Below are 23158 nucleotides of genomic sequence, written 5' to 3'. Positions count from 1 at the left end.
CACACCGACGCATGTATCAAGCTCACCTAGCGATGCCTGTATCGATGCGTGCGTCGCTTTAAGAAAAAGTCACGTGATCGACACAGCTGCTGTATCGTTCATTGCCAACGACCCAATCTGTGTTTAAAAGGTACCGCATCTGCATCTGCCAACGGAATGAGTCGCTACCAAAAAAACACAAAATTACTCTCGCAAAGATTAAAAAAATAATAATAATACACATCTCTCTCCATAACAAAATGGAGCCCGAAAGAAAAAGAAATGTTTCTGCTGTGTGGGATCATTTTGATCTTTTAACTGCAAATAAGGTAATAGTTTGTCTGTCTTTGTTTCAGTGTAATCTATCATTCTTCAAGGTTCTTCAAGGTTCTTTATTTGTCACATGCATAGTTATACAAGTATAACATACAGTGAAATGTAGCCTGACACGCTCCTCGACATGTGCAAAAATTGTATATACTATATACATATAGTATATACATATAGTATATACACTGGGTGAATGTGCAGTAGTAGCAGCAAGCAGGTGAATTCTGTACATTAATATGAATAGACATCTGACTATTTTACAGGATAGACAATATAAACATATTTAAAATTAAAGGAATTGAAATGTACATTGTGCCTTGGTTTAGAGTGTTTGGACGAGAGTCCTGTCTCAGTCAATTATAGATGATGTGAGAGGGCGGGTGTGTGTGTTTAGGGCACGGATGGCTTGGGGATAGAAGCTCCTCTTGAGTCTCTCTGTCCTTGCCCGGAAGATGTGGAACCTTCTACCAGATTGCAGAAGTTGGAACAGTTTGTTGCCAGGATGGGACGGGTCCTTCAGTATCTGCGCTGCTCTAGTCCGGCATCTCCTGGTGTAGGTGTCCTATTTTCCATAATAGGAAAAACAGCAATGTGACTTGAAGTGTAAATTATTTATTTCATTTTATGCAGGTTAAATGTCGCATCTGTTCTGCGGAGCTTTCTTACACAAACAAAAGCACCTCCTCAGTGTTTAGGCATTACAGAGCCAAACATGAAAATGAGGAGACAAACACACCGAGGATGAACACTGGTGGGCCTATATAGACACTGAACATCTTTATCATCATTTGTTTTAATTAATATGTGTTTTATTATTTTCATCTAGGAAGACTGTTCTGGACCAGGCAGTACTGGATTTTATTATAAAGGACTGCCAACCCCTTAGTATTGTGGAGATTGAGTGTAACGTACTGAGGGAATAGGAAGACATATTATCAGAACCTTATCCACCTGGCTTTACAGCTTTTGTGTACCCCAGCTTCATCTGTTCCTGTGAGTTTTCCAAAGCTGGGGAAATGGTGTAAAAAACAAAACAAAAAACGCAATAGACTGAATGCAAATACATTGGATAAACCTAATTTTCTGAATACAAATTTATAATAAACTCTGAGTCAAATGGGTAATATTACATTCACAATACTTTCATTTTAATTTTCACTTAATGTCATTCATAATATGTTTTAAAGATGTCTACAATATTTGTAATATAGATGTAAAATGATTCCATGGAAAGTACAATACCTTACAGTGTATACAGTGTATATAAGTATGACTAGGTCATTGAATCAGTGTCTGTTGTGAGTCTCAAGTCAGTTGCCTGCAATGATATTTAAGGTCCAGCAGGTGCCAGTATGGAGCAAAACAGCAAAACTGTGTCGACACAGCATGGATACAGTTTGTGCTAAAACGCTTCATGAGGCCTCATCTACCCATCATTAAAAAAATACTTTCTTATATCCAGGATCTTTTTGCTGCCATCCTCCTCTCCTCCTCACAGCGCAGGCTTGCCGCTGCTAAAACTAAACAGACCTCCCTGAAAGGCTCAGCCAATCACATTGGCCATATTTGTCACATGACGTAGGACTGCAGTAGAGAACGTAATTTAACTCTTTCTGCACCGCTGGGTGAATGAGACGCTGACAGATCGTTTTTTTTTGTTTGTTTTTTTTTTAATTTCTATCGGTTTTGTTTTTCTTTACTCGAAGAGATCAAATTATTGGTGGGGACATGTCCCTTCCGTCCATCCCAAATCTACGCCCTTGATCCAAAGTGAGTAAAATAGTGAATTTGGATGATAAAACAAACTAAACCACCGTTTGGATCGATATCTGCATCGATCTGCCCACCCTTGTCTCCTGGATCGTAGCTGAGATCAGCGTGAACCACGTGGGTCTCTGCTCCCTGATCTGTTTCCTGTGTTTGGAAAGAGTTGCAGCTTCATCACGGAGTTTCTCTCGGTTTGTGGGCTCATCTAAAGGTAAGCACCGAGCTAACTTTACTGTGAGTTCAGTTCATGTTGAGTTTAGCTCCTGAATGAGGTCTTCTGCTGCTCTCCTCGGTGTCTGTTCACAGTTTATTGTGAACACGTTGAGAGAAGAGTGAGAGAGTGTTTGGAGAAAAACACCAACTAATCATTAGCTCAACATGCTACTGGTGTCAACCCAGCCTCCAGTTTGGGAATTAAAGTCAAGTCAGCCTCCACCATGCTTTGTGTTTCCTTTGTATTCTAAGTATTACGGCAGGATGCGCGGACACCTGATTTCAAAATAGAGACCAGCTTCGACTGAATTAACAGATATGTCAAGAACATAAAAAATATTATTTAGTCTTTAGTCAGCTGCTGTGGATGAACAGGATGTACTCAGGATGTGTCATATACGATCATGGGGCCTCACAACGAGAAACAGGAAACAGATGGAGGTGAGAGAGTGCTGAAACCGTTAGTGAGGAACAAACATCAATACTATAAAAGGAGTTGCAGACAACTGTAACTCACTGGCGCATGTTATGTTATCTGCTTAGGCATGAAGGGGCGTGAACCCTGACATGTAAAACTGTGTATCGAAGTGCTTCCTCTTTGAGATCTACTGGACTACGCTGAGGGTGGTGTCGTGTACATCTCCCACATATGTGCTTAATAAATAATTGTTGTTGACTGGACAAGATCTGAGTAATGTTTTTTTGTTCTCAGCCCAACATCAAAGAATCAGGACAGTACCGTTCACAGACAGTTGGGGAATGGCTGCACAGAATCAAACTTTTAGGAGTGGTGGAGGTGGTGGGACTGGGGGGCTGAAGCAGTTGAAAGTGTGGGGTGGGGGAGTGACAGGTCTGTCCCTGTTTGTGGAAACCACAGGAGGAGCTGTTCAGGCTGTTGCTGGGTGTGAATTGTTGATGGAGTCTTTAAACTTGTAGTTGCTGTTTTCCAGACTGAAGCAGAGTCGTTAGCTGAAAACTGGTTTTAGAGGTTCATTCAGGACACCTTCTCAGGCTCTTACAGCCTTACCTGTATCATAACAAAGTGTATAAACCCCAATCCACCTTTAACATGGTCCTTCTCCCAAACCTTCAAATAGGACTTTCTGGCCCTGTCATAGTAAAGGGCTGCTTAGAATATTAGAGCCAATGTCACAAAGTTCCTCCTGAAGTATAAGTGAGTGAGAGAGTTTCCTCACTTTGCAGCACAACACGTCTCACAAGATTTCTACAAGCAATCAGAGTGAAATTTGTACTTTGTGTTGTCAGATGAACATATGAGACACTTTGACTCTTCAGTGCAGTGTGGAGCCTAACAAAGATCTGTTTTGTGTCCCAGCTGATCAGCAGGAGGAGAAGAGTCTGACGGAGCAGCAGAGGAACATTTTCAGCCATCTGGACTCAGCTGAGTCACTACAGAGGAAACAATGAGCTCAACACAGGAGGTGAGGAAAATATCACAGTTTCACCAAATAATCAGTCACGTCTAAAACTCTCATCCTCCCAACCTGTTATATGACTGTGTTGTATATTATGTTGTTTTTTACAGACCACAGCACATGTTAAAATAAGGAAGGTTTATTCATCAACATTATTAATAATCAAATGGACATTTGTCAGAGTTTTACCCCTGATACTGCTGGATAAACAGAAACTCACTCAGGAACGAGGTCACACAGAGCTCAAGTTTTCACTCGCGAGGGGGAAGCAGTTGTCTCCAACCCACTTCAACTTGCTTTCCCCCTGCAGGTTGTTTTTATTGGTTACACACATGAAGCATAAAGCTTGTTGCTGTATTACCTATGAGAAACTACTATAACTGGTTACGAAGTGATTGTGCTGTGCAAGTGTGATTATACATTGTGTGTGGTTATATGATGAGAGTGCAGCTGTCCCAGATTGTTGTTGGTAGAATCTGTTCTTCTCAAGGCTGCTTGTTCCCCTTATCAATGTCATGCATGTAGTCATATGCGTAGGTTACCTAGATAGCAAACAGAAGCATTCTAGCTTTCTAAATGGCATTGTGTAGCTTTTTAAATGGCAACCTACAACACATACATTAAACCTAACAGTTTTTTCATCACCCCAAAAAATACACGTTCAAAGCACCACAACAGCAGCCCGATATCAGACAGAAGCTCTCAGCTGAGCTCTGTAGAGTGGGCAATTATAATGAAGCTCTATATTATAATTTGTAGATTCAAGCTGCTCTTCACATTTTTGGCCAGCAGATGTCACCAAAGAGGACTGTGTTGAAAAGCTTCGAGTAATGAACCTTTTTCAATACAAGCTTCAGTGTTTCAGAAAGCTTCATTTGGCCATCACTGATATAAATAATATTATAGAAATGATCAGAGGCGGCAAAAGTACATTTACTCTATACTTAAGTAGAAGTACAGATATTAGTGTTATAAATACTTCAGTAAAAGTATTCATTCACCTTCTTTATTTAAGTACCAGTGAAAAAGTACAGGCTCTGAAATGTAATCAGAGTAAACAAGTAAAAGTAGCTCCTTGAAGAACATTTTAACCACATGTTTTTATCCAAAGTTAACTGAACCTTGTGCTTTGTTAATGTAATAATAAAATAAGATTAGTAAATGAAGTAAAAACTATTTATTTCCAATAAAGGTTCTCTGTTTGAATCAGGTGTGAATGTGCGAGTGAATGGTTGTCTGTCCCTGTGTGTTGGCCCTGCGACAGACTGGCGACCTGTCCAGGGTGTACCCCGCCTCTCGCCCTATGACAGCTGGGATAGGCTCCAGCGCCCCCCGCGACCCTGAAAAGGATAAGCGGAAGCGAATGGATGGATGGATGTTTGAATCAGTTAATTAGAAAATGAAGGAAAATAAAACATGTGTGTATTTTCTGTTGCCTACATTGTAGAGGGTGACTTTGCCTCTAAACAGGAACATGAGCAGGGAAGAGGTTAAAGTGGGATTGAGCAGGTGGGAACCCTAAAATCAGCTGTAGTGGCTCAGCGTGGGGAAAAGAATCACAGCTCACAATAATTTCTGTTGAGAGCTCCAGTAGATTTTCTTAAATTACAGGCTGTGATCAGCTGACCTGCTGCTCTCTGTGGATGTACACAACTGAATTCAACCAGATGTCAGCAGATGTTTCATGAGCTGTCCTGGCTGATTTCCATCCTCTACACTGACAGTACACTGTCTTTATATTAGACACTATACTGTTGGTATGAAGGTGGAACTCAGTGAATGAATGTCAGCATCATGAGCTTCAGTTTAAATGAATCTCTGCTACACTTGATGTAATCTAACTGTGACATGAGCACCACAGTCACTGTGCACCAGTCACACACTGTTCTTTACTTTAAATCCATCACAGTTCAGCAAACGAACCTGTTTATCCTGCACTAACCTGCAGAGGATCTTCATGCAGTCTTTAAATAACACAGTTAATCTGCCTCAGATTGTTTTGCAGCATCTTTCACAACCTGAAAAAACACAGTGTCACATGTACAGACCCAATATCTGATTTCAACACATGAGGACTTACATGTAAGCTTTAATGTCCAGTTGATCAAATCCGACTGAGCAGTCCTTCCCTTTGAGGAATTATGGATTTGATCAACTGGTCTGTGAATGCAATTGACACCCCTTCTCAACAAGAAGTCTGGGCTCGGGTGAGCCTGAGTGCTTAAGATATCTACCTATTCGGAACCATGATAACAGGGTTCTTGCTGATCGGAGCTGGCTTGGCCCTGGCTTATCGCAGAATTAAGGAAGTGGAACTGACTGTTCAAACCCCCACAAGGCTGCCCGCCGGGATTGAAATGATGGGACGAGGCGTGAGTTTCTCAAAATGGGCTCATTGAGTGCAGCACGGAGAAGATCTTGGAGAACGCATGGCTGCCGTGAATACTCAGAACAAGACCTCTGAGTGAAAAACTGGATTACATCTGGAGGGGCTAGCTCCAATAACACCTTTGAGCGCAAATTGGATCAAATCTTGGGAAGTGCACTGCGGTCGTGAGTTCTCAGAACCTGCTCTTTGACCACAAGAATGACAACATCACGGAGCGTAAGTTTGGATAACATCATGGAGAAGCTCACGGCTCTCCAACAGGAGATTGAGAGACCAGCGTTGGAACAGCTTTGAAATACATATGAGTTGTTCGCACTAAAGTAAAAACCATCATCACTTCATGCGGCTACCCCTTCGGCGCCAGCTGCGGCCTCAAGGCTGGAGCCGAACAAAACACCCTGATAACGACTGTGTTTAGTCTGTTCCTTCCCATTCCATGCAAGGCCACCTGGGTTGGCTGGAAGACTGTTTACTTAGCCTGATAGGGCGGAGGACACTGTCTCAGCTGAACTCTGGACACGCGCACACACATACACTTACACTGATAAGCACACACTCATCCCCCTCCCTTTCCAAACGCCTTCGATGCTTGTTTCCTGTTTCCTGCTTCCTGCGGGGGAACACGGCGGGTCTGTGTGCTGGAATGGTAGCGCTGTGCAGGGCGGCTGCTGTGTTCGCTTCGGATTACTCCTCACTCCTCACCCAATCCTGTGGCTTGTCATGTCTTTCACAAAGTTGTGCTGTGGACATTTATGTGCTTTTTGTACAGAGAAGTTTTTTGTTTCCTGTTCTCATGCTGTCCTACCATGGAAGCACAGCACGAGTAGAGGTCTCTTTTTTTCCTCTTGTACTTTCCCATTGTAGTGTACATTTAAGTGTTTTTCTGTAACGCTACCGATCTCCAACTTGTATCCCCATGTAATGTCTGTGTTGTGTGTGTAAGGTCGGGGGGGGGTCCCATTTCACTGCAAGGCAACCTGCATGTGGTGAATAAAGCTTTGATTGATTGATTAAATCTAACCTCTCTTCTTCCTCTCCTGTCCTGTGTGTCTTATCTTTCTCCATCTCTGAGTGAAGTTAGCTCTCTTCCTTTTCTCTCCCTGTGATGTACAGCAGCTGGACCTTTAGCCAACAACACACTGTGAGACAAACTGCACACAAACAGTTTGTGTGTTTGCTGATGTTTGTTGATAGAAACGCTGCATTTGAAATTACCTGTTTGTTCAGGTGCTGTGCAAAAAAGAAAGAAGAACAACGTCTCACTTTAACTCCTGACTATGACTCACAGTTTTGCCTCTTTCATCTCTTTTTATGTTTCACACCCTGGTGATTAGTACACGATCAGGATTGTCTTTCATGTGTTACTTTTCAGGCTCAAATCAGTTTGATGCCCTTAGTGATGAAATAACTCCCCTCAAATTCCTCAAACCAAAAGTAAAAAGTCTGTTTTGAAAATGTAATGAGTAGAAAGTCCTTTTTTTAATGTGGGGAGTAAAAGTAAGGAAAATAAGGAAAAATGATTTTAGAGTGTTTGAACAGTCATGAATTATTTTTAACAGCAGGTTGGATGTAATGTGTTAGAACTACCAGCAGGTGGGGATAAGAGACCTTTAAGGTGTTTGGTGCCACACTCCACCTTCAGGTTTAAAACTAGTGTTAATGGAGGGAGTTTGAAGGTTGAGTTTGTTCTACGACTGCATTTCACTCACTGCCTCTGTTTGTATCTCTGTCACTGCAGGACCAACATGGAGCGAGAAGTCAGCACTCTCAGGAGGCCGACAAACCTCACAGAAGAAAGAGAGAGAAAACATACACCTGTGACGAGTGTGGGAAGGATTTTACTGGGAAGGGTTCACTAAAACATCATCAGGTCATCCACACTGGAGAGAGACCGTACAGCTGTGACTTGTGTGGAAAGACTTTTTCCTGGAAGGATGCTCTGAAACAGCACCAAGTCATCCACAGTGGAGTTAAAGCGTACAGCTGTGATCAGTGTGGCAGAGCTTTTACTCACAGTAGCAGCTTACAGAGGCATCTAGTTACCCACTCTGGAATTAAGGCATACAGCTGTGACATTTGTGGGAAAACCTTCAGTCAGATAGGGTACCGAAATATACACCTACGCATTCACACCGGACATGATGTGTACTGCTGTGAAAAGTGTGGCAAACAGTTTACAACCAACACGCAGTTCCAACAACACATGTTTACCCACTCTGAGGAGAGACCTTATAAATGTGACCTGTGTGAGAAGACTTTTAAATCTCCACATGACCTGAGACTACACCAAAAGATCCACACCAGAAAGAGACTCTACAAGTGCAGTTACTGTGAGGTATGTATTTATATTTTTATCTTGTCATTTTAGCCTGACTGTTTGGAACAACTCTGCTCATTAAACTGTCTTAGCTAGGGTTGGGTTTTGATAATCGATTTACCGATTAAAATCGAGTCTGGCATGGATAACGTGATATCGATTCATTAAAATCCTGAATCGATTTTTTATTATAATTTTATTTTTTCCCGAAACGCCCGAATCTCTGGTAAAACCTCATACAATTTCGACAACCACCAAACAGTAAATGAGAGCAGGAACACGGATTCTGCACAAAGACGTAAACACAAAGCGCCGACTCGCAGATCAGAATCAGTGAGATGTCGCCTTTCTCACCCGACAGCACAGACACAGTCGGGGCTGAAAGCTTGCAGCTCACTGATTCTGATGTTTCGGCAATTCTACTGCATGAAAAAGCAGCTCTGAGTGATTATTCAGATTTTCATTTCAGTTATGATTTTTGTTTGTTTTTTATTTGCTCTTTATTTCAGGCGACGTTCAGGATAAAAATGTTGAAGGACTGACTTACACTGTCGTTGTGTCTTTGTTTAGAAGCAGAGCGACACAGATGGATCCAGTTCTCAACCCTGTCATCACTGTGGTGGTGGGAAAGACTTTCATTGTGACCTTTGTCACAAAGCTTTCAGTCGGCAAGAAACCCTGAAAATACATCAACGTAAACACACTGGAGACAAACTGAAATACTGCAATGAATGTGGGAGAAGCTTCAGCACATCAAATGGATTAAAACGACACGAACTCATTCACAGCGGGACAAAAAAGCACATCTGTGATCAGTGTGGGTCATCTTTCATTGCTGCAGGTGGGCTTAAAACACACAAACGAGTCCACACAGGAGAGAAACCATACAAGTGCAGACACTGTGACCAAAGCTTCTCACAATCAGCTAATCGTAACTATCATGAACGTGCACACATGGAAGGAAACTACAGCTGTGACCAGTGTGACAAGAGCTTCAGGAATCTCAGTTCATACTCCAGACACAAACGATCCCACGTTACTAATAAACTGTTTCACTGTTACCAATGTGCCCAAACATTCACTAAATTATCTGCTCTGTGCAAACATCAGTGTCATCACTCGGGGCTGGAATCACTCCCATCACAGTAAATCTAAAGAGACAGAAAGATCCTCTGCTTTCAGGGTCAGACTCAAAACCCTTGAGATCAGGCTCCACAGAGTTCAGAGTGAATCTCCTGTAAAGATCTGATGAGGCAACTATGAATGAAAATGGTTCTCTAGTCTCATTTTAAGCTTTCTAAACTGTTCTGCTTCAGTGTTCATGTCGAGTGGTTCGCTTTGTTCCAGCAGTTGGATGAAGAATTTTGAGCTGTGATTTCATTTCCTGTATTTCAGAGTAAAGGCTGAAGTGACAAATGGAAACATGTTTACAGTCAGTCAGATGAACTGTTTTCAGTGGCACAGATGGAGGTTTATCAGAGGAGGAGACTTGGCTCCTCTCCACTCACACTGAACAGGGTTCCTGCAGCTTATTAAAAATCTGACCTGAAAGTTATGAAAAATTTCCTTGTAACACTGAGTTACAGTAGCGGGGCTGCTCCGTAATCCAGTTCAATAACACATCTCCTGACATTAAACATAAGCTTAATTTAATAATGTGGATCTCTTTTTGTCCAGATTTTTATTCAGAGGCAGCAACTGTGGCAAGAATTGACCCGGATCTTTACAGATCTTACAGTTTAGTATCAAGTTCATTTCCTTGTTGATGCAGAGCCAGAATTTAGATATTTTTAGACAATTCCATAAAAGACGCATGTAAGTTCCATCTGCTGTTTTACATTTGAGAAGAAAAGGTTGAAAGATCTTTAAAATCTTTTATTTTTCCCTAAACTTGCTGTAGGTATTAAAACTTATGATTTTGTGTTTAAGATGTCGAAACAATTAATTTTGGGAATTGATTTTTTTAAAGTTGTGGTTTCATTTGCTCAGAGTTCATCAATGTTTTCCTGATACAAGGTGGGATGGATCCATGCTTTTATGCTGTTTAAGACAAATTCTGAAAGCTGAACGTTGCAGAGATTGAGACCCATTAGACCAGGCAGCATTTTTCAATCTTCTATTGTCCTGAGCTGTGGCCTCAGTTTCACTGGAAGTTGAACCCAAGTACGGTGTTCAGCTGTGGACTGGTCCATGGACCCGCCTGTCCTCCAGGAACACAGGTACACATCCTGGACAGGGAGGAACGCCTGTTTGAGACCAGAGTCAAGGAGACCATTTACATGACAAGGGAAAGACTCTGAATCAAGGAGGGGGCTTAAAGGTGCATTTATTTCCTTTGCAACGTCCATTTAAATTTCCATTTAAACACAGACAACAAGTAACTAGGCTAAGCACAGTAGGAAATGGTTTGCCCCTTCTCATCAGCAACACCTGGACAGAATTACCCTTGACCTTAAATAACCCCGTACCTACCTCTGTTATAACCAGCAAGGTGTTCAAATAGCGCACCACTTCAGTTTTTTTATTATATGATGACTTCTGCATTATTAAGTGATAAGAACAAGTAGTCTGATGTCCTGTAATCATGATGACGCTAAAATTGGAGATACAATAGAAGATACAATAAATAAAATAATTTTTTGTACAAAGTATCAGTATCGGTTCAGTATCATCGATACCAGCCTGAATTTTACTTGGTATCGAATCAGAAATGAAATCAGTGGTATCCCACATTACTAGTCATGATACATCTTTACAATATGCATAAGAGGGCAAACCATGTTTCATTTATAGGCAAGGCAAGTTTATTTATATAGCACAATTCCACAACAAGGTCATTCAAAGTGCTTTACAGAGACATTCAAAAACAAAAACAAATAAAAAGCACGATTTAAAATTGATTAAAAAACAGTCGATAAAATCAGTAGTTAAAATGTAAGTTTTGAAATTTAAGCTTAAAAGTGTGGATTTGGTGCTTTATTCAAATGCAGCTGAGAACAGGTGAGTCTTCAACCTGGATTTAAATAAACTGAGTGTTTCAGCTGATCTGAGGCTTTCTGGGAGTTTGTTCCAGATATAAGGAGCATAAAAGCTGAATGCAGCTTCTCCGTGTCTGGTTCTGACTCTGAGAACTGATTTAAAGAAAAATGGATCCAGATGACCTGAGGGATCTGGAAGGTTCATACTGGGTCACTGATGTATTTTGGTACTAAACCATTCAGAGCGTTATAGACCAGCATCAGGACTTTAAAGTCTATCCTCTGACGGACAGGCAGTCAGTGTAAGGACCTCAGAGCTGGACTGATGTGGTCCACTTTTTTGGTCTTAGTGAGGACTCGAGCAGCAGAGTTCTGAATGAGCTGTAGTTGTCTGACTGATTTTTTAGGTAGACCTGTAAAGATGCTGTTACAGTAATCAAGCATACTAAAGATGAATGCATGGACTAGTTTTTCCAGGTCCTATTGAGACATCAGATCTTTTATCCTTGAAATATTCTTGAGGTGATAGTAAGCTGATTTTGTTATTGTCTTAATGTGTTTTTCTAAGTGTAGGGCTGCATCCATCACTACACCCAAATTTCTCGCCTGGTTGGTGGTTTTTAGGTGTATAGATTGAAGTTCTCTGGTGACCTGTAATCGTTTTTCTTTGGCACCAAAGACTATTACTTCAGTTTTGTTTTTGTTTAGTTGGAGAAAATTGTGGCACAACCAGTCATTAATTTCCTCAATGCATTTACCAAGAGCCTGTACAGGGCCTCGGTCTCCTGGTGACATTGTGATATATATTTGTGTGTCATCTGCATAGCTATGATAGTTTATTTTGTTGTGCTTTATAATCTGTGCCAGTGGGAGCATGTAAATGTTAAACAGAAGGGGTCCCAAGATGGAACCTTGGGGAACTCCACATGTGATACTTGTCTGCTCAGATGTGAAGTTACCTATTGATACAAAGTATTTCCTGTTTTCTAAGTATGTTTTGAACCAGTTTAGTACAGTTCCTGAAAGACCTGTCCAGTTCTCCAGTCATTTGAGTAATATGTTGTGGTCAACTGTATCAAATGCTGAACTGAGATCCAGTAAAACTAAGACTGACATTTTTCCACTGTCTGTGTTCAGACATATGTCATTGAACACTTTGGTCAGAGTGGTTTCAGTGCTGTGGTTCTGTCTAAAACCTGACTGGAAGGCATCATAGCAGTTATTCTGTTTTAAGAAGTAATTGAGCTGTTGAGAAACTGCTTTTCAATGATCTTACTTAAAAATGGGAGATTTGAGATCGGCCTGTAGTTGTTCATTTGTGTCTTGTCAAGATTGTCCTTTTTTAGTATAGGTTTGATTACAGCAGTTTTTAGTGGTTCTGGAAACACACCTGATAATAAAGAAAAGTTGACGATCTGTAACACGTCTGACTCCAAAGTCTTTGAGACCTTTTTGAAAAAACCTGTTGGCAGGACATCTAAACAGCAAGAGGAGGAGTTCAGTTGACCTAAGATGTCCTCCAGGTCTTTGCTGTTAATCGGGTGAAACTGTTTCATGGTGTTTAAACAGTTTTTCGGTGGACACAGTACATATCCTGAATCTGCTGTTGATGTACCAATTGCTTGTCTAATCTTTTGGATTTTTTCTGTGAAGAATTTGGCAAAGTCATTGCAGGTCATGGTCGAATGAAGTTCAGCTGCCACTGACACAGGAGGGTTTGTTAGCCTGTCAACTGTAGAAAAAAACATCATTCTATACATCATTCTACCAGTAATCTAGTTCATCAGTTTGTAGCTTCACAAAACAAAACTAAAAGGAATTTTTGCCACAGGTTTTTCAATGAATTTTGTTAATTTTGTTTCCAGATAAGAGAGGCCAGACCTTTCTTATCCTCTGTGTTTAATCTGGACCTTGGGACAGCTAAGAGCATCTGATCCACAGACTTCAGTGATCTTACAGGAGCGAACCAATTTAAAAGATCAGAAAGGTTTGAGGGTGCTAACCCATGCAACGCCTTAAAAACACATAATAAAATCTTAAAATTAATTCAAAACCTAACTGGCAGCCACTGTAAGGATGCCAGTACGGGAGATATGTAGTCTTGGTTGCATAAAATAAGATAACCTTTATTAATCCTTCGTGTGGGAAATTTTTGTTACAGCAATGGACAGTGCAAAGTTGCATAGAAAATTTTGAGAAAAAACACTGGAATAATACAGTGGGGCAAAAAAGTATTTAGTCAGCCACCGATTGTGCAAGTTCCCCCACTTAAAATGATGACAGAGGTCAGTAATTTGCACCAGATGTACACTTCAACTGTGAGAGACAGAATGTGAAAAAAAAATCCATGAATCCACATGGTAGGATTTGTAAAGAATTTATTCGTAAATCAGGGTGGAAAATAAGTATTTGGTCAATAACAAAAATACAACTCAATACTTTGTAACATAACCTTTGTTGGCAATAACAGAGGTCAAACGTTTACTATAGGTCTTTACCAGGTTTGCACACACAGTAGCTGGTATTTTGGCCCATTCCTCCATGCAGATCTTCTCGAGAGCAGTGATGTTTTGGGGCTGTCGCCGAGCAACACGGACTTTCAACTCCCGCCACAGATTTTCTATGGGGTTGAGGTCTGGAGACTGGCTAGGCCACTCCAGGACTTTCAAATGCTTCTTACGGAGCCACTCCTTTGTTGCCCAGGCGGTGTGTTTTGGATCATTGTCATGTTGGAAGACCCAGCCTCATTTCATCTTCAAAGTTCTCACTGATGGAAGGAGGTTGTGGCTCAAAATCTCACGATACATGGCCCCATTCATTCTGTCCTTAACACGGATCAGAATAGAATGAAATAAAATACTACATACAATCGAATAAAATAGACTACAAATGCTATATAGAATTGAGTATAATACAACGATGCCAGAAAGAGTATTGCACATGTGTGGATGTGTGTGCTTAGTCAGTTGAAGTCTTTCTTGTGCTGTGGAGTCTGATGGCAGTGGGGAGGAAAGACCTGCGAAATCTCTCCGTCCCACATCATAGGTGCCGCAGCCACTGAAGGAGCTGCTCAGAGCTGTCAGAGTCTCCTGCATGGGGTGGGAGATGTTGTCCAACAGGGATGACAGCTTAGCCACCATTCTCCTGTCACTCACCACCTCTAGGTCCAGAGGGCATCCTAGAACAGAACTGAAAGTAGAGATAGTGTCTGTCTCCCAAATCCAACCTGGAAGCTGGTTCCACAGAAGAGGGACCTGAAAACTGAAGGCTCTCCCTCCCATTCTACTTTTAAATACTCTAGGAACAACAAGTAAGCCTGCAGTGCGAGAGCGAAGTGCTCTAATAAGGTGATATGGTACTACAAGGTCATTAAGATAAGATGGAGCCTGATTATTTAAGACCTTGTATGTGAGGAGCAGAATTTTGAATTCATGCCAGTATATGACATCCCCTCATCTCATCTATCACTCTCCACTTGGTGTCCATCTGAGAACAAGGCACAACTTGCTATTGCAATAAACTATTATGTAATTATCCACACCTAACAACTCCTGCACTTAATCTATAATAAAAATTGTGACAGCAGCAAAACATTCCAGTTGTGCTTATTATTATTCTTATACTGGAATACCTCTCCAACAACTGGTCCATGTGTTAATGTTACCTGTGCTCTTTGTAATCCAGCTGCTGAGGAATCCTCTGCCTTTAGTAGCCTCACACAGCTCTGTTTCCTCCCCATGTCCTTACCAGCCATGTCTGGACATGTCATATCATGAATAATAATTTTAAAAATCTATATACATAAAACACACACAGTGACATTTTAGACCTTCTTCAGAATACTGGATATACTTTGGGCATCATGGTGCTGATCCAGAATCCTTCCCTTATTATTTATTACTAGAGCTACAATAATAAGGCAATGAGGGGGGGAAAGTAATAAATATGAAATATTGTATTCATGATGTATTCGTTTCACTATTCACTCTGTGCAGGCAGAAAGCTTATTACATGTTTAAACTGTAGAGATACAATCATTTTACTGCTGTAAAATCAGCATTTTGTCTTATTTAAAATATAAATCTAATATGATCTGCTTCTTAATGTATGTTCTTTAAAATACAGCGTGTGATTTTTAAATATTAATTATATATAATATTAATTATAATCATCCATAATTATGTGGACATGAATATTAGATAGCTTTTAGTGAAATACAAGCCCTCGCGGAAAGGCAGGAGAAGCCCTGTAACTTACTTTAAAACTAAATATGTTCCATAAAACGGTGACAGAGCTACAGACCCATGACAGCCTTACCCAGTTAGCCAGCAGCTACGACCAGCACTACTTGTACAGTTAATAAAAGGACAGGTAATGTGTGTCGCGCTGTTGCACACACAGCACGCTCAATTGTTTCAATTCGTCAGTTGCCACAAGACAACTTACCAACGTGTACGTAATAAGCTAATACTGTGTGCTGTAGACTACAGTGTGCACTGTACACCTACTTACTGGTTTTGTCGCATCAGTCTGTGGCTACGTCCACACGTATACGGGTATTTTTGAAAACGGAGATTTTCCATTTTCGTTTTAAAAAATAATCCCGTCCAGACGTAAAGGCAGAAATGAAGGAAAACGCTGCTATGAACATGCCAAAGCAACAGTGCAAAAATATTCCTAACCGTGCAGAAATGTTGGCCAATCAGAAGTCTGGAAGCCTCAGTGGGAAAAAGTAAACAAAGCTGGGGCATAGAAGCAGAACCCAGTCGTATGTGTGGAGGGACAGTAACTGTGTGTATATGTAAGCATTTAAACACTGCAGAGAGCACAATTAACAGTAATAGTATTGTAGAAATTCATTTCACCGAAACAATAACGTGGCGCACAGTGTGACGTCAAAAAAGGCGCACACCTTTGACGCTGCGTTTTCTCCGTTTTTCTCGTCCACACGTAAATGCAAAAACTGAGTTTTCAAAAATATCCACTCTGGCCGGAGTTTTTAAAAATCTCCGTTTTCAGTGACCAAAAACGCCGTTTTCGTGTGGACGAAAGGTGCAAACACATAGAAAAATCTGCATTTTCAAAAATACCCATTGGTTAATGGCGATCATGTGACTGATGCAAGTCATTTCCTTTTATTTAGCAAAAACTAGGATTGATAGTTAAATATTATTTTTGAGGGGCACAGACAGGACTCCACAAGTACACACACATAAAAAAAATGCCTCAACAAACGGGCACTTTGGGCTCCCATCAGGAAAGGGACGGGTGCTCAAGCCCCTTCCGCCCCACACCCAACCAATCCTTGAAATCTGTGGAAAAGTAGGACACGTTCGTCACCACATTTGGAGGACTCTTCGACTTTGAAAAGCCTTCATCGCATCACTGTGACATAATTGCCTACAAATGCGGCATTTGAAGTATCAATCCCCTGAATTTGGACACAGTCTTCCTCTCCTGGTGCATGCTCACTTTTTTTTCGTGGTTTGCAAATAAGGAGGTGGGGCATTGCCGCCACTAACTAGTGTGGACCAGAATTCACTCTTGCCTGTGTGTGCGCGTACCCGTGTGTATGTGTGTGCACGTGAGTGAGTGTGCATGTGGGTGCGTAACAGTTAAAGCACTGTGTGTGTGTGTCTCTGTGACTTCCTGCCGGTCAAAAGTAATCTCCTCACCAAGCTACATCAGATTACTTTAGACAACACACAAAACAGAGTTAACATATTACAAACACTGAGACCCCCACTCTGCATCCACTGGGCCAGTGGCCTCTTGTTGTCTTACATTTACAGATAAGCATGTGGAGAGTCTCCTTCAAACCTACTTCTAACTTATAACAATTATGAGTTTTTATTAAAGGTACAAGCATCAGCATCAGCAACCCCACACTGTAGCTTCCTGCCTCCATTTATGACAGCAGACCCCCAGTGTCCATAAATTCCTTTCTCTCTAAACAATTACACACTCTCAGGCTACAGCTAAGCCAAACTAAAACACAGACAAATCCTTCCTTATTCCTATAATCTAAACAAGTTTAACACATCATATTATAATAATTTTTTTCTTGTACTCACTCTTAACAAATAATAAAAAATAGATGTTAAAAAAAAAACAACCAGACAGAAAGATGATAAATTCCCCTCTTGCCCGTGCAGGTGGTTTATCATTCAAGCTCAGGTCCTCTAACAGAGGCCTGGGGGCTTGAGGGTCCTGTGCATCCTAGCTGTTCCTAGGACTGCGCTCAAATCTCCAATGTTGTTCCTGGGATAAGCTGGAGCCAAATATTCTGATGTCACAGTAGATTTCACATTACACGAAAAGAAGAACAAGAATAGGGAATTTAATTTAAACTTACATACAGTACAGACTTACATTGATCAGTATTATAATTATGTACAAATATATACAGGTGCATCAAAGAATACAGCCAGTCAAACCGGGGTAGCATTTGTGGTACCTGAAAAGGATCAATGGTGGACCGTCAGTACACACTGGAGAAATGCTTCCAGTACTGTCAGCTGTTCAGTGGGTAGAAGACATGTGACCGTTACAATCAGGCATTTGTTCAGACTGAAGCTCTTCATTGGCCAGTTTACAGTGTAGCCACTCAGAAAGTAGAGCAGATGTACTAACAGAGGTTCAGCAAACATTTAACGAAATACACATGATGGGACTTATAGTTGGCTTTTTATGGATTCCAGCTCACTATGGAGTCAGAGGAAATGAAATGACAGAGTTGTGAAGAAAGCCACAAAACATGGGTTAACTGAACTGGCTATTAACTTCTGTCAGACAGAGATAACGAGTATAATAAGGCGAGAAATAAAGGAAACATGACAAAAACAGTGGGAGGGAGAAAGAAATTTAAGGAGGGTAGGAGAAATGAGAAGCACAGGAAGGAGTAGGAGAGAGGAGGTGGTCATATCTGGAATAAGATTTGGACATACTGGTTTGATCACTACTATTGGTGACTGTCAAACCTTTGAGTCGCCGAGAAGCTGAATAGGGGGATAATGTTGACGCGCCCGCTGTTCAAAACGTAAGTTTACTGCAAAAGGGTTCAAGAAGTGAAAGTTGTCAGGCCTTATTCCAGTTTTTAAAACAGAGTATACATTGAGGGAGGATTCTGGTATCGACGTTTCACTCCACACCAGTTGGTGGCGGTAATGCACCATTTTGGTGTTTGACAACCGCCAATAACCAATACAAAGAAGAAGAAGTCTGTTCCGGGATCACATGCTGGACACAGTTTATGCAGACGGAGTTACCGTTTCATCCTAAGCGAGTAAAATCCTGATTTTGGATGATAAAACAAACTAAACCAGCGTTTGGATCGATATCTGCATCGATCTGCCCACCCTTGTCTCCTGGATCGTAGCTGAGATCAGCGTGAACCACGTGGGTCTCTGCTCCCTGATCTGTTTCCTGTGTTTGGAAAGAGTTGCAGCTTCATCGCGGAGTTTCTCTCGGTTTGTGGGCTCATCTAAAGGTAAGCACCGAGCTAACTTTACTGTGAGTTCAGTTCATGTTGAGTTTAGCTCCTGAATGAGGTCTTCTGCTGCTCTCCTCGGTGTCTGTTCACAGTTTATTGTGAACACGTTGAGAGAAGAGTGAGAGAGTGTTTGGAGAAAAACACCAACTAATCATTAGCTCAGCATGCTGGGAGAAGTTGGAGCAGAAAAGTCTTTTCATTGTCCCTGCAGCTGTTTTTCTGCCTGCACCAAACCTCTACAGCCTCGTTTCTATTTGAAGTGATAACAGGAAATGGATGAGAGCGATCTGCTGCAGTATCAGGGTCACAATAAACTTTATTGTCCAGCTGCTGTGGATGAACACATGAGAGGAAGTGAACTCCTACAAAGTCTCATTTTAATGAGTGTGGCTGCTGTAAAGTGATGCACAGGAAGATGTTAACAAAAACTAATGAAACAGAGATGAAAGTAAACAGTGTTCATATTTGAAAGCACAGAGAATAAAAATATATTGTGGTGGTTAATGTGCAGCTCTTCGTGATTTGGGAGAATCATGTTTTTAATCATGTTGTGGATTGAATGTTGGGTTTGATTTCATTTTGTCTACAGAAGTTTTTCCCACCTGTGATCGTTCAGATTGATTTGTTGGGTTGACTTGAATCATGTGAAGGTTTAAAGCTGCACTTCCCCCAAAAAGAATAAAGTATAATCGTGAAGAATGTAATAATGTCTTCCTGTGTCAAACACAGCTGCAGTCAAAGCAGGAAGGAAAGCACTTAAACCACTGATCAATGACCATGAGTACTGTGGGAAATATAAATGTTGTAATTTAAAATAAGTGCCATACTAATCAAGAGGCGATAGAAGGTTTAAACTGGAAGACATTTAAAGTAGTGTTTTGCTTGTAACTGCATACGTGCCTGCGCAGATTAGAACAGGATGTACTCAGGATGTGTCATATACGATCATGGGGCCTCACAACGAGAAACAGGAAACAGATGGAGGTGAGAGAGTGCTGAAACCATTAGTGAGGAACAAACATCAATACTATAAAAGGAGTTGCAGACAACTGTAACTCACTGGCGCATGTTATGTTATCTGCTTACGCATGAAGGGGCGTGAACCCTGACATGTAAAACTGGTTATCGAAGTGCTTCCTCTTTGAGATCTACTGGACTACGCTGAGGGTGGTGTCGTGTACATCTCCCACATATGTGCTTAATAAATAATTGTTGTTGACTGGACAAGATCTGAGTAATGTTTTTTTGTTCTCAGCCCAACATCAAAGAATCAGGACAGTACCGTTCACAGACAGTTGGGGAATGGCTGCACAGAATCAAACTTTTAGGAGTGGTGGAGGTGGTGGGACTGGGGGGCTGAAGCAGTTGAAAGTGTGGGGTGGGGGAGTAACAGGTCTGTCCCTGTTTGTGGAAACCACAGGAGGAGCTGTTCAGGCTGTTGCTGGGTGTGAATTGTTGATGGAGTCTTTAAACTTGTAGTTGCTGTTTTCCAGACTGAAGCAGAGTCGTTAGCTGAAAACTGGTTTTAGAGGTTCATTCAGGACACCTTCTCAGGCTCTTACAGCCTTACCTGTATCATAACAAAGTGTATAAACCCCAATCCACCTTTAACATGGTCCTTCTCCCAAACCTTCAAATAGGACTTTCTGGCCCTGTCATAGTAAAGGGCTGCTTAGAATATTAGAGCCAATGTCACAAAGTTCCTCCTGAAGTATAAGTGAGTGAGAGAGTTTCCTCACTTTGCAGCACAACACGTCTCACAAGATTTCTACAAGCAATCAGAGTGAAACTTGTACTTTGTGTTGTCAGATGAACATATTAGACACTTTGACTCTTCAGTGCAGTGTGGAGCCTAACAAAGATCTGTTTTGTGTCCCAGCTGATCAGCAGGAGGAGAAGAGTCTGACGGAGCAGCAGAGGAACATTTTCAGCCATCTGGACTCAGCTGAGTCACTACAGAGGAAACAATGAGCTCAACACAGAAGGTGAGGAAAATATCACAGTTTCACCAAATAATCAGTCACGTCTAAAACTCTCATCCTCCCAACCTGTTATATGACTGTGTTGTATATTATGTTGTTTTTTAGAGACCACAGCACATGTTAAAACAAGGAAGGTTTATTCATAAAAAATATTTATTAATCAAATAGACAAAACATTTTTTCATCATCCCCAAAAAGACACGTTCATAGCACCACAACAGCAGCCCGATATCAGACAGAAGCTGTCAGCTGAGCTCTGTAGAGTGGGAAATTATTATGAAACTCTTCAAACTCTCTTTACTCTATACTTAAGTACAGATATTAGTGTTAAAAAATACTTCAGTAAAAGTATTCATTCAACTTCTTTACTTAAGTAACAGTGAAAAAGTACAGGCTCTGAAATGTAATCAGAGTAAGAAAGTAAAAGTAGCTCCTTGAAGAACATTTTAACCACATGTTTTTATCCAAAGTTAACTGAACCTTGTGCTTTATTAATGTAATAATAAAATAAGATTAGTAAATGAAATACAAACTATTTATTTCTAATAAAGGTTCTCTGTTTGAATCAGTTAAGTGGAAAATAAAGGAAAATAAAACATATGTGTATTTTCTGTTGCCTACATTGTAGAGGGTGACTTTGCCTCTAAACAGGAACATGAGCAGGGAAGAGGTTAAAGTGGGATTGAGCAGGTGGGAACCCTAAAATCAGCTGTAGTGGCTCAGCGTGGGGAAAAGAATCACAGCTCACAATAATTTCTGTTGAGAGCTCCAGTAGATTTTATTCAAGTACAGGCTGTGATCAGCTGACCTGCTGCTCTCTGTGGATGTACACAACTGAATTTTGCTGATGTTTGTTGATAGAAACGCTGCATTTGAAATTACCTGTTTGTTCAGGTGCTGTGCAAAAAAGAAAGAAGAACAACGTCTCACTTTAACTCCTGGCTATGACTCACAGTTTTGCGTCTTTCATCTCTTTTTATGTTTCATACCCTGGTGATTAGTACACGATCAGGATTGTCTTTCATGTCTTACTTTTCAGGCTCAAATTGGTTTGATGTTTGAAACCAAAAGTAAAAAGTCTGTTTTGATAATATAATGAGTAGAAAGTGTTTTTTTTTTTCTGTGGGAAGTAAAACTAAGGAAAATAAGGAAAAAATATTTTAGTGTTTGAACAGTCATGAATTATTTTTAACAGCAGGTTGGATGTAATGTGTTTCCACTACCAGCAGGTGGGGATAAGAGACCTTTAAGGTGTTTGGTGCCACACTCCACCTTCAGGTTTAAAACTAGTGTTAATGGAGGGAGTTTGAAGGTTGAGTTTGTTCCACGACTGCATTTCACTCACTGCCTCTGTTTGTATCTCTGTCACTGCAGGACCAACATGGAGCGAGAAGTCAGCGCTCTCAGGAGGCCGACAAACCTCACAGAAGAAAGAGAGAGAAAACATACACCTGTGATGAGTGTGGGATGGGTTTTACTCTGAAGTCTAATCTAAAACATCATCAGATCATCCACACTGGAGAGAAACCGTTCAGCTGTGACTTGTGTGGAAAGACTTTTTCCAGGAAGGGTCACCTAAAAACACACAAAGTCATCCACAGTGGAGTTAAAGCGTACAGCTGTGATCAGTGTGGCACAGCTTTTACTCAAAGTGGCCACTTACAGAGGCATCTAGTTACCCACTCTGGAATTAAGGCATACAGCTGTGACATCTGTGGGAAAACCTTCAGTCAGATAGGGCACCGAAATACACATCTACGCATTCACACCGGACATGATGTGCACTGCTGTGATCAGTGTGGCAAACAGTTTACAGGAGACGCACAGTTACAACGCCACATGTTTACCCACACTGAGGAGAGACCTTATAAATGTGACCTGTGTGAGAAGACTTTTAAATCTCCACATTACCTGAGACGACACCAACAGATCCACACCAGAAAGAGACTCTACAAGCGCAGTTACTGTGAGGTATGTATTTATATTTTTATCTTGTCATTGTAGCCTGAGTGTTTGGAACAACTCCGCAAATTAAACTGTGTTAGCATGTTAGCAATTCTACTGCCTGGAAAAGGCTGCATCTGAGGCGGCACAGTTAATCTGCCTCAGATTGTTTTGCAGCATGTTTCATAATCTGAAAAAAAAAAAACGTGTCACATGTACAGACCCAATATCTGATTTCAACACATGAGGACTTACATGTAAGCTTTAATCTCCAGTTGATCAAATCCCACTGAGCAGTCCTTCCCTTTAAATCTAACCTCTCTTCTTCCTC

The 23158-nt window shown here is 41.0% G+C and overlaps 1 protein-coding gene across 7 annotated transcripts in view; it reads left to right on the top strand.

Moving 5' to 3' along the window:
* The first annotated feature begins 1935 nt into the window (after window positions 1-1935).
* The window catches only part of LOC308386423 (uncharacterized protein), a 99606-nt gene continuing 78383 nt past the window's right edge, over window positions 1936-23158 (top strand). For 5 of the 7 annotated variants that reach the window (XM_080865936.1, XM_080865933.1, XM_080865930.1 and 2 more), the window contains exons 1-3: window positions 1936-2287; window positions 3626-3731; window positions 22258-22854. In XM_080865936.1, coding sequence (XP_080722062.1) covers window positions 3714-3731; window positions 22258-22854 — 615 coding nt within the window. In that variant the 5' untranslated portion in view covers window positions 1936-2287; window positions 3626-3713. Of the gene's footprint in view, window positions 2288-3142; window positions 3732-18629; window positions 18899-20780; window positions 20887-22257; window positions 22855-23158 lie in introns of those variants that run through there. The other 2 variants (XM_080865932.1, XM_080865931.1) reach the window with 2 other exon arrangements.

Source organism: Rhamphochromis sp. 'chilingali' (assembly GCF_963969265.1).
Source record: "Rhamphochromis sp. 'chilingali' genome assembly, chromosome: 18".
Lineage (NCBI taxonomy): Eukaryota > Metazoa > Chordata > Actinopteri > Cichliformes > Cichlidae > Rhamphochromis > Rhamphochromis sp. 'chilingali'.
The sequence above is the reverse complement of the archived record's forward strand: the minus strand, read 5'-3'. Positions and strand labels throughout refer to the sequence as shown.